The following is a 14095-nucleotide window of genomic DNA, read 5'->3' on the forward strand; positions in this document are numbered from 1 at the left end:
GTGTATACATGCAGCCATCAGTTACTGGTGCTTGTAAAGAGGGATAAACTGCAATCCCGCAAAACTGCAGTACCACACTTTTTCTAATCCTGTACATCCTCTTTAATCTTTTATAAATTGACTAAGAGCGTTGAAATCTTGGGAGTCACTTTAATAGAAAATAGAAATACTGAAACGAAATTAGCATTTTTTTGTTCATTTACCTAATGAGTTTGAATGTACTGTATATCTATTGTCTGTATATACACTATACCACCATTATGTAATGTTTATTATAATTTATCTGTGGTCATTGCATCATCACTTGTATTTTAAAGCTCCACTTGTACTGTATTTTACATTGATGAAGACACAAGTTACATACTGCATGTTTCGTTGGTGTCGGTTGATTAACTAGGTATCACATTAAAGGTATTTCCCAGGATTTGCTTAGCATGTGGCCAGACAGCTTTGGTAAGGTCAGGTGGACGTGAGCTGTCTGGCCAGATGACTGGAGGTAAGTCATGTGACATTGATACGTCACTCACTAAGGATGAACGTGATGCAGGAGGGAGGAACTGTGAACTGACGCCAGACCCATGTGCATGATGTGATGGATCCATTTGCCACCATCCTCCATAAGGTAACACTTTATGCACCTCTTGAGCTTGGTCAGTAGTAATGACAATGAATGCGTTGTATTGGTGAATGCGTTGTATTGGTGATTTTTAATAAGTGGGTGTTATAGTGATGAATCTGCACGCTTTATTGGTATAGGAATATTGGGGGAGGTGCTATATACACTTTATAAACTTCTAATGTTCACTCCACATTATGCTTGCAAAAGACTACTATGTAGTCGAAACGTTGAACTTTCTTTGGCTTTTTTTGTACATTTTTCTATGGACCCATAATGAATAAAGGACTTCTAATGGATATGATGCCGTCAACTTTCATTGGAATACCCATCCAAAGGATAGGTCATCAGTATTAAAGTCTTGGAAAAAACGTTTTAATGTGGCTAGTGTCTTGTTTCTGAAAAATTACCCACTCCCTGAAAATAAGATTTTCTCATGTTCTGGTTTGATTTCCCATAAGAAAGTATGTCTAGTAACATTTCTTACATTCTGAACAATAAAATGGCTTCTTTTCTGTGTGATTTTTCTGATGTTCAATAAGATTTGTTTTCCTCGTAAAACATTTCCCACATTCCATACAAGAATATGGTTTCTCTCCTGTGTGAGTTCGTCGATGGTCAACAAGACTTGATTTATAGGTAAAACATTTCCCACACTCCAAACATGAAAATGGCTTCTCTCCTGTGTGAATTCTCTGGTGGTCACTGAGACTTGATTTCTGGGTAAAACATTTACCGCATTCAGTGCATGAAAATGGTTTCTCTCCTCTATGATTTTTCTGATGTTGAACAAGATGTGATCTCTGAATAAAACATTTCCCACATTCAGAACATAAAAATGGCCTTTCATTTTTGTGCATTTTCTTATGTCTATAAAGACTACATTTTGTCTTAAAATTCTTTCCACATTCAGAGCATGTAAATATTTCACTCTCTCCATGACCTGTAACTCGGTGATCATTTAGTGACTGATCAGATAAAGATTCTTCATAAGTATTGGGATCAGTAGATACATCTCTTCTGTGAAGGACTGATGTTGAAGTGATAGAATGTTCTCCAGAATAACCTTGTACAATATCATTATATTCTATTTTATAATCTAGGTATAAATTGAGATGTCCCTCCAAGTTTTTGGGAAAGTTATCTATTGAAAAGAGAAACACATTATTTTATTTTTTTTTTAATTTTGCAAAAGTGATTGTTATGTTTTAATCATGTGAATAAAGGCCATATTAAAACATCACTGGACAGATGTCCTCTCCGAGGCAGTTAAAGAGGACCTTTCACTAGTGTACAAACTAAAAACTAACTATATCTGTGGGCAGAGCGGCACCCAGGGGTCCCCCTGCACTTACTAGTATGTCTGGGCGCCGCTCCGTTCGCCCGGTATAGGCTCCGGTGTCTGCGCTCCCTCTGTTGTACTGGACTGATTTTTTGTATGAGGCGTGTCCCTTGCTGCAGCGCTGGCCAATCGCAGCGCACAGCTCATACCAAACATTTAGAAAAATTTGCTAATTTCCAAGTTTCAATTTCTCTACTTCTATAATACATAGTAATACCTACAAAAATAGTTATTACTTTACATTCCCCATATGTCTACTTCATGTTTGGATCATTTTGGGAATGACATTTAATTTTTTGGGGACGTTACAAGGCTTAGAAGTTTAGAAGCAAATCTTGAAATTTTTCAGAAATTTTCAAAAACCCACTTTTTAAGGACCAGTTCAGGTCTGAAGTCACTTTGTGAGGCTTAGGCCTCATGCACATGACCGTTTTTTTTGCGGTCCGCAAAAACGGGGTCCGTAGGTCCGTGATCCGTGTCCGATTTTTCTTCCGTGGGTCTTCCTTGATTTTTGGAGGATCCACGGACATGAAGGAAAAAGTCGTTTTGGTGTCCGCCTGGCTGTGCGGATTGGTGCACAATATGGTGCAATTGCAAACGGATCCGTCCCCCATTGACTTTCAATGTAAAGTCAGGAGTCCCTATTATACCATCGGATCGGAGTTTTCTCCAATCCGATGGTATATTTTAACTTGAAGCGTCCCCATCACCATGGGAACGCCTCTATGTTAGAATATACCATCGGATTTGAGTTTGATCGTGAAAACTCATATCCGACAGTATATTCTAACACAGAGGCGCTCCCATAGTGATGGGGACGCTTCAAGTTAGACTATACTACGAACTGTGTACATGACTGCCCCCTGCTGCCTGGCAGCACCCGATCTCTTACAGGGGGCTGTGATCCGCACAATTAACCCCTCAGGTGCGGCACCTGAGGGGTTAATTTTGCGTATCATAGCCCCCTGTAAGAGATCAGGTGCTGCCAGGCAGTAGGGGGCACACCCTCCTCCCTCCCCAGTTTTAAATTCATTGGTGGCCAGTGCAGCCCCCCTCCCTCCCCTGTATTACTGTACATTCATTGGTGGCCAGTGGGCCCCCCTCCCTCCCCTGTATTACTGTACATTCATTGGTGGCCAGTGCGGCCCCCCCTCCCTCCCCTGTATTACTGTACATTCATTGGTGGCCAGTGCGGTACCCCCTCCCTCCCCTGTATTGCTGTACATTCATTGGTGGCCAGTGGGCCCCCCTCCCTCCCCTGTATTACTGTACATTCATTGGTGGCCAGTGGGCTCCCCCTCCCTCCCCTGTATTACTGTACATTCATTGGTGGCCAGTGCGGCCCCCCTCCCTCCCCTGTGTTACTGTATATTCATTGGTGGCCAGTGCGGCCCCCCCTCCCTCCCCTGTATTACTGTACATTCATTGGTGGCCAGTGGGCCTCCCCTCCCTCCCCTGTATTACTGTACATTCATTGGTGGCCAGTGGGCTCCCCCTCCCTCCCCTGTATTACTGTACATTCATTGGTGGCCAGTGGGCCCCCCCTCCCTCCCCTGTATTACTGTACATTCATTGGTGGCCAGTGGGCCCCCCTCCTAATTAAAATTCCCCCCCATCATTGGTGGCAGCGGAGAGTTCCGATCGGAGTCCCAGTTTAATCGCTGGGACTCCGATCGGTAACCATGGCAACCAGGATGCTACTGCAGTCCTGGTTGCCATGGTTACTTAGCAATTTTAGAAGCATTATACTTACCTTCGCTGTCTGTGACCGGCCGGGCGCTCCTCCTACTGGTAAGTGAAAGGTCTGTGTGGCGCATTGCTTATAGCACAGACCTGTCACTTACCAGTAGGAGGAGCGCCCGGCCGGTCACAGACATCGCAGGTAAGTATAATGCTTCTAAAAAGTGCTAAGTAACCATGGCAACCAGGACTGCAGTAGCGTCCTGGTTGCCATGGTTACCGATCGGAGCCCCAGCGATTAAACTGGGACTCCGATCGGAACTCTCCGCTGCCACCAATGATGGGGGGGAAATTTTAATTAGGAGGGGGAGGGGGGGCCGCACTGGCCACCAATGAATGTACAGTAATACAGGGGAGGGAGGGGGGCCCACTGGCCACCAATGAATGTACAGTAATACAGGGGAGGGTGGGGGGCCCACTGGCCACCAATGAATGTACAGTAATACAGGGGAGGGAGGGGGGCCCACTGGCCACCAATGAATGTAATACAGGGGAGGGAGGGGGGCACACTGGCCACCAATGAATTTAAAACTGGGGAGGGAGGGGGGTGTGCCCCCTCCTGCCTGGCAGCACCTGATCTCTTACAGGGGGCTATGATCCGCACAATTAACCCCTTCAGGTGCGGCACCTGAGGGGTTAATTGTGCGGATCACAGCCCCCTGTAAGAGATCGGGTGCTGCCAGGCAGCAGGGGGCAGTCATGTACACAGTTATTAGTATATTCTAACTTGAAGCGTCCCCATCACTATGGGAACGCCTCTGTGTTAGAATATACTGTCGGATCTGAGTTTTCACATTCAAGTCTGTGTGAAAGTAGCCTACGGCCACGGACGCCGATGCCAATCTTGTGTGCATCCGTGTTTTTTCACGGACCCATTGACTTGAATGGGTCCGTGAACCGTTGTCCGTCCAAAAAATAGGACAGGTCATATTTTTTTGACGGACAGGAAACACGGATCACGGCCGCGGATGAACAACGGTGCATTTTCCGAGTTTTCAACGGACCCATTGAAAGTCAATGGGTCCGCAGAAAATCACGGAAAACGGAACGGCCACGGATGCACACAACGGTCGTGTGCATGAGGCCTTACATAATAAAAACCACTGAAAAATTACCCCATTCTAGAAACTACACCCCTCAAGGTATTCAAAACAGATTTTACAAATATCGTTAACCCTTTAGGTGTTCCACAAGAATTAATAGAAAATAGAGATCCAGTTTAAAAATTTAACTTTTTTGGCAGATTTTCCATTTTAATAATTTTTTTTCCAGTTACAAAGCAAAGGTTAACAACCAAACAAAACTCAATATTTATGGCTCCGATTCTGTAGTTTACAGAAACACCCCATATGTGGTCGTAAACCGCTGTACGGGCACACGGCAGGGCGCAGAAGGAAAGGAATGCCATACGGTTTTTGGAAGGCAAATTTTGCTGGACTGTTTTTTTGACACCATGTCCCATTTGAAGCCCCCCTGATGCACCCCTAGAGTAGAAACTCCAAAAAAGTGACCCCATTTTAGAAACTACGGGATAGGGTGGCAGTTTGTTGGTACTAGTTTAGGGTACATATGATTTTTGGTTGCACTATATTACACTTTTTGTGAGGCAAGGTAACAATAAATACCGTAGCTGTTTTGGCACCGTTATTATTTTTTGTTATTTACAACATTCATCTGACAGGTTAGGGCTCTTTCACACTTGCGTTGTCCGGATCCGGCGTGCACTCCATTTGCCGAAGGTGCCCGCCGGATCCGTAAAAACGCGAGTGAACTGAAAGCATTTAAAGACGGATCCGTCTTCAAAATGCGTTCAGTGTTACTATGGCAGCCAGGACGCTATTAAAGTCCTGGTTGCCATAGTAGTAGTGGGGAGCGGGGGAGCAGTATACTTACAGTCCGTGCGGCTCCCGGGGCGCTCCAGAATGACGTCAGAGCGCCCCATGCGCATGGATGACGTGTTAAATTAATACGATCACGTCATCCATGCGCGTGGGGTGCCCTGACGTCACTCTGGAGCGCCCGGGGAGCCGCACGGACGGTAAGTATACTGCTCCCCCGCTCCCCACTACACTTTACCATGGCAACCAGGACTTTAGCGTCCTGGCAGCCATGGTAACCATTCAGAAAAAGCTAAACATCGGATCCGGCAATGCGCCGAAACGACGTTTAGCTTAAGGCCGGATCCGGATTAATGCCTTTCAATGGGCATTAATTCCGGATCCGGCCTTGCGGCAAGTGTTCAGGATTTTTGGCCGGAGCAAAAAGCGCAGCAAAAAACATTCCGGTCCGGAACTGAAGACATCCTGAACATCAGAATGCATTAGGATAAAACTGATCAGGATTCTTCCGGCATAGAGCCCCGACGACGGAACTCTATGCCGGAAGAAAAGAACGCAAGTGTGAAAGAGCCCTTAGATCATGTGGTATTTTTATAGAGCAGGTTGTCACGGACGCGGCGATACCTAATATGTTTACTATTTTTTTATTTATGTAAGTTTTACACAATGATTTCATTTTGTGTCTCCATAGTCTGAGAGCCATAGTTTTTTCAGTTTTTGGACGATTATCTTGGGTAAGGTATGATTTTTGCGGGATGAGGTGACGGTTTGATTGGCACTATTTTGGGGTGCCTATGACTTTTTGTTCGCTTGCTATTACACTTTTTGTGATGTAAGGTGACAAAAAATAGCTTTTTTTTTACACCGTTTTAATTTTTTTACGGTATTCACCTGAGGGGTTAGGTCATGTGATATTTTTATAGAGCAGGTTATCACGGACGCGGCGATACCAAATATGTATACTTTTTTTATTTATGTAAGTTTTACACAATGATTTCATTTTGAAACTAAAAAAATCATGTTTTAGTGTCTCCATATTCTGAGAGCCATAGTTTTTTCAGTTTTTGGGCAATTATCTTAGGTAGGGTCTCATTTTTTGCGGGATGAGATGACGGCTTGATTGACACTATTTTGGGGTTCATATGACTTTTTGATCGCTTGCTATTACACTTTTTGTGATGTAAGGTGACCAAAAATGGCTTTTTCTACACTTTTTTTTTTCTTTTTTTACAGTATTCACCTGAGGGGTTAGGTCATGTGATATTTTTATAGAGCAGGTTATTACGGACGCGGTGATACATAAATAAATAAAAAAGTATACATATTGGGTAAGTTTTACACAATAACAGCTTTTTCAAAACAAAAATGTTTTAGTGTCTCCATATTCTGAGCCATAGTTTTTTTTATTTTTTATTTTTTGGGCGATTGTCTTAGGTAGGGGCTCATTTATTGCGGGATAAGGTGACGGTTAGATTGGTACTATTTTGGTGGGCATACGCCTTTTTGATCGCTTGCTGTTGTACTTTTTGTGAAGGTGACAAAAAAAATTGTTTATTTAGCACAGTTTTTATTTCTTACGGTGTTCATCTGAGGGGTTAGATCATGTGATATGTTCATATAGCCGGTCGATACAAACGCTGCGATACCTAATATGTCAACTTTTTTTTTTTACTTTATTTGGGGAAAATGACGTTTTTGTTTATTTTTACTTGAAACTTTTAATTTTTTGGGGGGGAAACTTTATTTTTTCAACTTTTTTCACTTTATTTTTTGTTCCACTTTGGGACTTCAACTTTTGGGGGTCTAATCCTTTACAATGCATTCCAATACTTCTGTATTGGAATGCATTGGCTGTATGAGTAATACAGTGTGTATTACTCATACAGCTTCCGGCCTGTGAGATCCAGGGGGCTGGATCTCACAGGCTCATCACAGGAAGGCAGCGCCGATGCCTCAGGAATGCAATGCGCTGCCTTCCATGCCATCGGGTCCCCCCTACAGCCAGACGGGGACCCGATGGCACCGCTGCCCACAACATGTAAAAGCCGCAAACCGCACATTTACCCAAGGTGCCTGCTCAATGATTTGAGCAGGCACCGGGTTCCGATCACCACCCGCCTAGCGGCGGTGATCGGAAATACATAGGACATTCAGGTACGCCCTGTGTCCTTAAGTACCGGGACATCAGGGCGTACCTGTACGCCCTATGTCCGGAAGAGGTTAACTGAAGAGGCGGGAATGCATAGAAAAGACCTTGGTCCCACGGCTGTAGAAAGGCATCTACTGCCGAAAGGAAGGTCTCTGATTAAGAGATAAAAAAACTTTTCCACCTTTCTGTTGGATCTTGTAGCAAGGAGATCCACCGATGGCTCCCCCCAAAGCTGTACTAACTGGGAGAAAACCCCTTGATTCAAAGACCACTCTCTCTAGTCTAGTTTGTGGAGACTTAGAAAATCCGCCTGTTGATTTTCCACTCCTCTGATATGAAGGGCCAACAATGACAGGACTCTTCCTTCTAGCAGGGAAAAAATTTGAGCGGCTACCTGCCGTAATTCTTTGGACCTGGTCCCTCCCTGATGATTCAGATAAGCTACGATGGAACCATTGTCTGACAGAACTTTTAGATGACAGTTCTCGAGCAAGGGCAAAATCTTCTGCAAGTCTAGAAGAACCACCATCAACTCTTTTACATTTGAAGAGGCTGTCCATATTCATCTGTCCCAAGGGCCCTGCAAAACTCTGCCCTGGACATGAGCTCCCCAGCCAACAGGACTGGCGTCTGTAGTTACTACTATTGGGTCCACAACCCTCCAGTGAACCCCCAGGGCAAGGTTGACTGGATCCAACCACCATTTCAGGGAACTGCATGTCTGCCTGGAAATTGAAAACTTTTTGTCTAACTCCTCTACCTTCCCTGACCAAGACTGGAGAATCTCCCCTTGAAGGCTCCTGGAGTGAGCCTGAGCCCGAGCCCATGGAACCACCAGAATGCAGGAGGTCAGAGATCCCAGAGCTGATATGACCTTTCTGATAGACAGCGAAGGAAACTGAATAAGCTGACGTACCACTGACCTTACTCTCTGGCTCTTCTCTGGTGGCAGAAGAGATTTTATTACATGACACGGAGGCTCCTATTGCATTCTCTTTCTTTACTGAAATTTCTATAGCAGCACAGAAAAAGAAGAAAAAACCTTTACCACACAGGGTAACCATGGCAACAAGCCCTCCCCTAACCTAGTATAAGAGTCCTGGCATCAAACATCTCCTCCTCTTTCTTTGCTGCTCCACATCAGATAAGTAGCACTTTTATCTTGTGTGGCTAGATATATATATACTGTGTTATTAGTTTTGATATCTGACAGGGGGGTTTTCTCCCCTTTCTGGGGTCTTGTTCCGTTTATCTAGGTACCGTTTTACTGTGTCCTGCTGTGGTTTTATTAACTGCGTTTTTACTGTGCCCTGCTGTGGTTTTATTAGCTGCGCTTCTGGTTATTGTCCCAGGGATGTTTCCCTTTAGTCTACCTATTCGTTTTTTCCCCTCTGTGGCTCCGTTCAGCGCTTCCCCCCCACCTCTCTTCCTTGCGGCGCTCACCTTATTCGGCCGCTGTCTTTTTTCTTCTTAATCCACTCCCCCTCGCCATCTTTGCCCGCCCTTCTTCTTCCCTGCTCGCCTTCCCGCTTCTTCTCGTCGGGCGGCGCGCTTTTTTTCAGTCCTACCCGGAAGTCTCGTTTGTTCTCGCGAGACTACGCCTGTCTGTCCCTGCAGATACCGGATTCGGCTGCTCCGATCCTCTCCTGCGTTCACGTCTGTGATTCCTGCTGGGAGTTTTCAGTATTTATCCTTTTCTGATATTGTTTCTTCAATATATTGTGTCTACAGTCGCCCATATATATATATTTTATTCATTATGGCTGAGGGAAATATTATTAACCCTTCCCTACCTCGGGGCCCTGAGGAGGTTGTATCCCCTCCTTCTCTGCTCCATAGTGCCCCTGCTGTTTCTATGCCTCTACAGGCTTTTGATTTGCAGCGCTCTGTTACTGCTGCCATTCAAGCCGCCATGGGCTCTGTATCCAGCGCCATATCCTCCTCTATATCTGAGGCGCTTAGGGGTCATTCATCTAAACGTCAGCATCGCCCTGCCCGTCAGCACAGTCACTCTGTGCCTGAGCCCACCGCCTCCAGAAACCCTATGACTGGTGTGCTAAAATCCACCACTGAGAGCGCGCAGATATCGCGCAAAAGAGCCCATGCCCGCCGGGCAGAAAAGGCGAGGCCTTGGAAATGCGCCAGAGCGCAGCCAGAACCCGATTCTGAATCGGATGTATTTTCTGATGAGGAGGCTAGTTTACAGGATGTTTCTTCTGCTGAAGAAGGGCTTGATTTTGTAGATGAGGTCCTCCCGGGCACCTCTTCCACCTTGGTGGACCCTATGGTCTCTCCTGTCCCACCCCCTGCTTCTACTTCAGCGGTCCTTGACCCATCCGGAGAGTCCCTCTTTGACCCTGATGCTCTGCATCACCCTCGCTCTGCCGAGTGGCTGCCATCTGATCATGTGGCTAGATACTTGGAATCCCGGGTTCGCCATCCCTTATCCAAGGAGGCGAGAAATAAATTACGGGCTGAATGTCCCAGGCCCATTATTCCTAATAAAGTGGGCGAAACACCTTCGGTAGATCCGAAAATGACCCAATTCCTGGCTAAGTCCGGGTGGAACCCGCATAGGGGTTTGGAGTCGGCCCTGAAGGCCTGTCAAGATAAATTGCTTGACGTTTTAGGTCCTCTGACCAAAATATTTGAGATGGCAGAAGCTGCCAGAACCCAAAACCTGGCCATTGACCCAGAAGAGCTTACTGGATGGGTTCAGAGAGCCGTGTGTATTACCGGCAATGTCAATACCTCTCTATCCATCGAGAGGAGAAAGGCCATATTATTTAAAATAGAGCCGAAGCTCTCTAATTTGGCTCTTACTGAGGCCGGCAAGGACGCCCAAGGCCTTCTATTCGGGGACTCCTTTATTAAGGACCTCGGCCGCTTTGTAGGGGCCTTCACTGCACTCGATAAGGCTCAATCGTCCATGAAACGAGTTTTCCATGGGCGTGTCTCTTCTAGGGCCGGCAGCTTCAGGGGCCGCCTGTCCGGCCGTGCATCGTTCCAGTCCCGAGGCTCTGCGGGTCGAGGCTCCTACCCATTCCGTGCCTCCCAGGACTCAAGACAGCCTCCGGCATTCTTCCCGTCCCGTGGTTCCTCTTGGAGATCCAGAGGCCCCAGAGGTTCTTCCTACCGTCGACCCCTCGGTAAGTCATCCTCTGTATTCTTCACCAATTTGGATAGGAGGCAGACTCCATCATTTTTCCCATGTTTGGTTGACTGTCACCACAGACCCTTGGGTCTTAGCTACGGTTCAAGGGTTTCATATAGAATTGATTGTTCCATCTGTTCAGATCCCTGTTCCCCATCCCGTTTGTCTTTCATTTCAGAAACAACGCCTTCTACACCTAGAATTGTTTTCTCTTTATCAGAAGGGCGCAATAGAACGTGCTCCCCCTACTCCTGCGGGTGTCATCAGCAGCATCTTCCTGGTGGCCAAGAAGGACGGCCAAATGCGTCCGGTTATAAATCTCCGTCCCCTGAATCGCTATGTCCGCTACCGCCATTTCAAAATGGAGGGCATTCATCTTCTCTGGGACATGCTCCTCTTCAACGATTGGATGGCCAAGCTCGATTTGAAAGACGCCTACCTGACGGTTCCGGTAGCGGTTTCCTCCAGGGACCTGTTGCGTTTCCATTGGTGCGGCGAAACTTGGAGATTCACATGTCTTCCATTCGGCCTATCATCAGCCCCTTGGTGCTTCACCAAACTGATGCGGCCGGTTGTGGCCTTCCTCCGCAGTCGGGGAATTCGTCTAGTTATTTACCTGGACGACATCCTTCTCATGGCCCAGGATCGCAACCATCTTCTGGAGCACCTGTCGACTTCTATGGATCTTCTTTCCCGGTTAGGTTTTCTCATCAACCGGGAGAAGTCTTGTCTTGTCCCGTCTCGTTCCATGGAGTTTCTGGGCTTCCGAGTCGACTCTGCCTCAGAGTCCCTCAGTCTTCCTTCCGCCAAGGTTCGATCTATTCGCAGGGAACTTCACCGGACGTTGACTCTCCCGCAAGTCTCGCTACGCCAGCTTGCCCGAGTGATAGGCCTTCTATCCGCTTCCATTCAGGCGGTCTTCCCGGCTCCGTTACACTACCGAGCTCTTCAACACCTCAAACTTGCACACCTTCGTGCCGGTGCTACGTACGAGGACCTGATTTTTCTGGACAGAGAGACCAAGGACGAGCTTCAGTGGTAGATCCACAATCTGGAGGCCTGGAACGGCAAGGCTATCTTCGGTCCGCTCCCGGACTTCACGATAGAGTCGGACGCCAGTCTCTCGGGCTGGGGTGCCTACTGCAACGGGGTGACCACTGGCGGGCGTTGGTCCCCTGCGGAGACGAATCTGCACATCAATTCTCTGGAGTTGCTGGCTGGCTCCTTCGCGATTCGCAGCTTCACGAATGGAATGGCCAACGCGTGTGTGAGACTGCGGATGGACAATATCTCGGCGGTGCGTTATGTCAACGCCATGGGAGGAACACGCTCTTCAGCTCTTTCCCAGCTAGCGAGGGACTTCTGGGAGTTTTGCCTGGAGAAGGACATCAATGTTGTGGCAGAATATCTTCCGGGTTTGCACAACACTCACGCGGACTGGTCCTCTCGTTTTCTGGTGGATTCCAGCGATTGGAGATTAGACGTGAAGATGTTCTCTTCTATTTCTTCTCGATGGGGTCCTATGTGCATCGACCTTTTCGCTTCTCGCCTGAATGCTCAGCTTCCGAGATTCTACAGCTGGAGGCCAGACCCGGACGCGGAGGCGGTGGACGCGTTTCTCCAGAAGTGGACCAGTCGTCTGTCGTATGCGTTCCCACCGTTCATGATGATCCCTCGAGTCCTTGCTCAACTGCGTCTTCAGAGAGCCGAGATGGTACTTCTGATTCCTTTCTGGACGGCCCAGTCATGGTTCCCTCAACTTCTGGAGTGTCTAATTCAACCTCCCTTGCTCCTGCCGTCTCTCCCAGACCTTCTACTCGATCCGTCAGGTCACCAACATCCGCTCGTTTTGGACGGGTCTTTACGCCTGATCGCGTGCAGAGTTTCAGGGGTTCCTGGGACGTCTCTGAGGTTCCGGAAGCAACTAGACGCCTTTTAGAGAGCGCATGGGCTCCGGGGACTAGGAGATCCTACCGTGCTGCCTGGCGATCTTGGTCTGACTGGTGCCTTGCAGGGAACTTGGATCCCGTATCAGCCCCTGTAACTGAGATCTTGAAGTTCCTCACTTCTCTGTTTGAGTCGGGTAAGGCTTACCGAACAATTAACTTGTTCCGTTCTTCCATTTCTGCCTATCATTCGGGTTTTGACGGTCGCCCGGCTGGGCAACACCCCTTGGTCTGTCGTCTTCTCAGGGGTTCCCGTCTTTCCCGTCCACCTCGTCCTCGATTTTCTTGTACCTGGGACGTTTCCTTGGTTCTTTCCCTTTTTTCTTCCTGGCCCTCCAATGACCAGCTCTCCTTGCGTCAGTTGTCTGCAAAGTTGGTCACTTTGTTTTGTTTGATTTCATGTAAGCGGGTTTCCGATGTCAGGGCCTTAGATTATGATGCTAGATCTTTTACGCCTGATGGTGTTGTTTTTAACATTTTGCGGCGTACTAAAACTAACATTAGATCGGTTTCTTACCCTAGCTTTCCCGAGGTTCCTGCCCTTTGTCCAGTTGCGTGCCTACAGGTATATGAGGCCCGCACGTTTCCTCATCGGTCTTCAGCATCGCCGGAATTATTTCTGTCGTATCTGCGTCCATTCGCTCCAGTCACTTGTGTTACCTTATCCAGATGGGTTAAGTGGATTATGTCCTTAGCGGGTGTGGATACTTCTGTGTTCACGGCTCATTCCACTAGAGGCGCTGCTTCTACATCGATGGCGGTCGCTGGTGCCCGTTTGGAGGATATTCTTCATGTGGCTAACTGGTCTCGAGTTTCCACATTTCGTGAGTTTTATTTCCGTCCATCCACTCATGTATTTTCTTCTGTTATTCAACAACTTTAAACTTGCAATAGGAGCCTCCGTGTCATGTAATAAAATTGCATGATTTTCCTAGTTTATGACGTAAAGTCATGATTTTATTAAGGACACGGAGGCGAGTATTGCCCCTCCCATATTTATATTCTCCCACCCTCATTGTCTATATTTGGTATTTGATGATATTCTTATTATTACTGTTACGCTATATCATACCTCATGTTGCTTAATATTTATTTATATGCTTATTCTGCTTTTACTGCAGTACTGATCTGTTCTTATCGCTATGCAGTACATTTGGCTTGCATTGATTTTACATTATCTATGTTCTCTTGTCTGTTTTTTCCTTAGGATAACAGCACTGGCGTTCTTGGTGCCTGAGATCAAGTTTGGCTCTGTTGCCTTGTCTCTACAATCATCCCGGTTGGATGTTTTCGGATTGGGATCTTCGTGT

The 14095-nt window shown here is 46.9% G+C and overlaps 1 protein-coding gene across 1 annotated transcript in view; it reads right to left on the reverse strand.

The window, feature by feature from the left end:
* LOC121003393 (oocyte zinc finger protein XlCOF22-like) overlaps positions 1-14095 on the reverse strand; it is a 94473-nt gene that overhangs the window by 16587 nt on the left and 63791 nt on the right. Inside the window, exon 7 of the mRNA XM_040435221.1 lies at positions 1104-1760. Coding sequence (XP_040291155.1) covers positions 1104-1760 — 657 coding nt within the window. The remainder of the gene's footprint in view (positions 1-1103; positions 1761-14095) is intronic.

Source organism: Bufo bufo, chromosome 6 (genome assembly GCF_905171765.1).
Source record: "Bufo bufo chromosome 6, aBufBuf1.1, whole genome shotgun sequence".
NCBI classification, from domain to species: domain Eukaryota; kingdom Metazoa; phylum Chordata; class Amphibia; order Anura; family Bufonidae; genus Bufo; species Bufo bufo.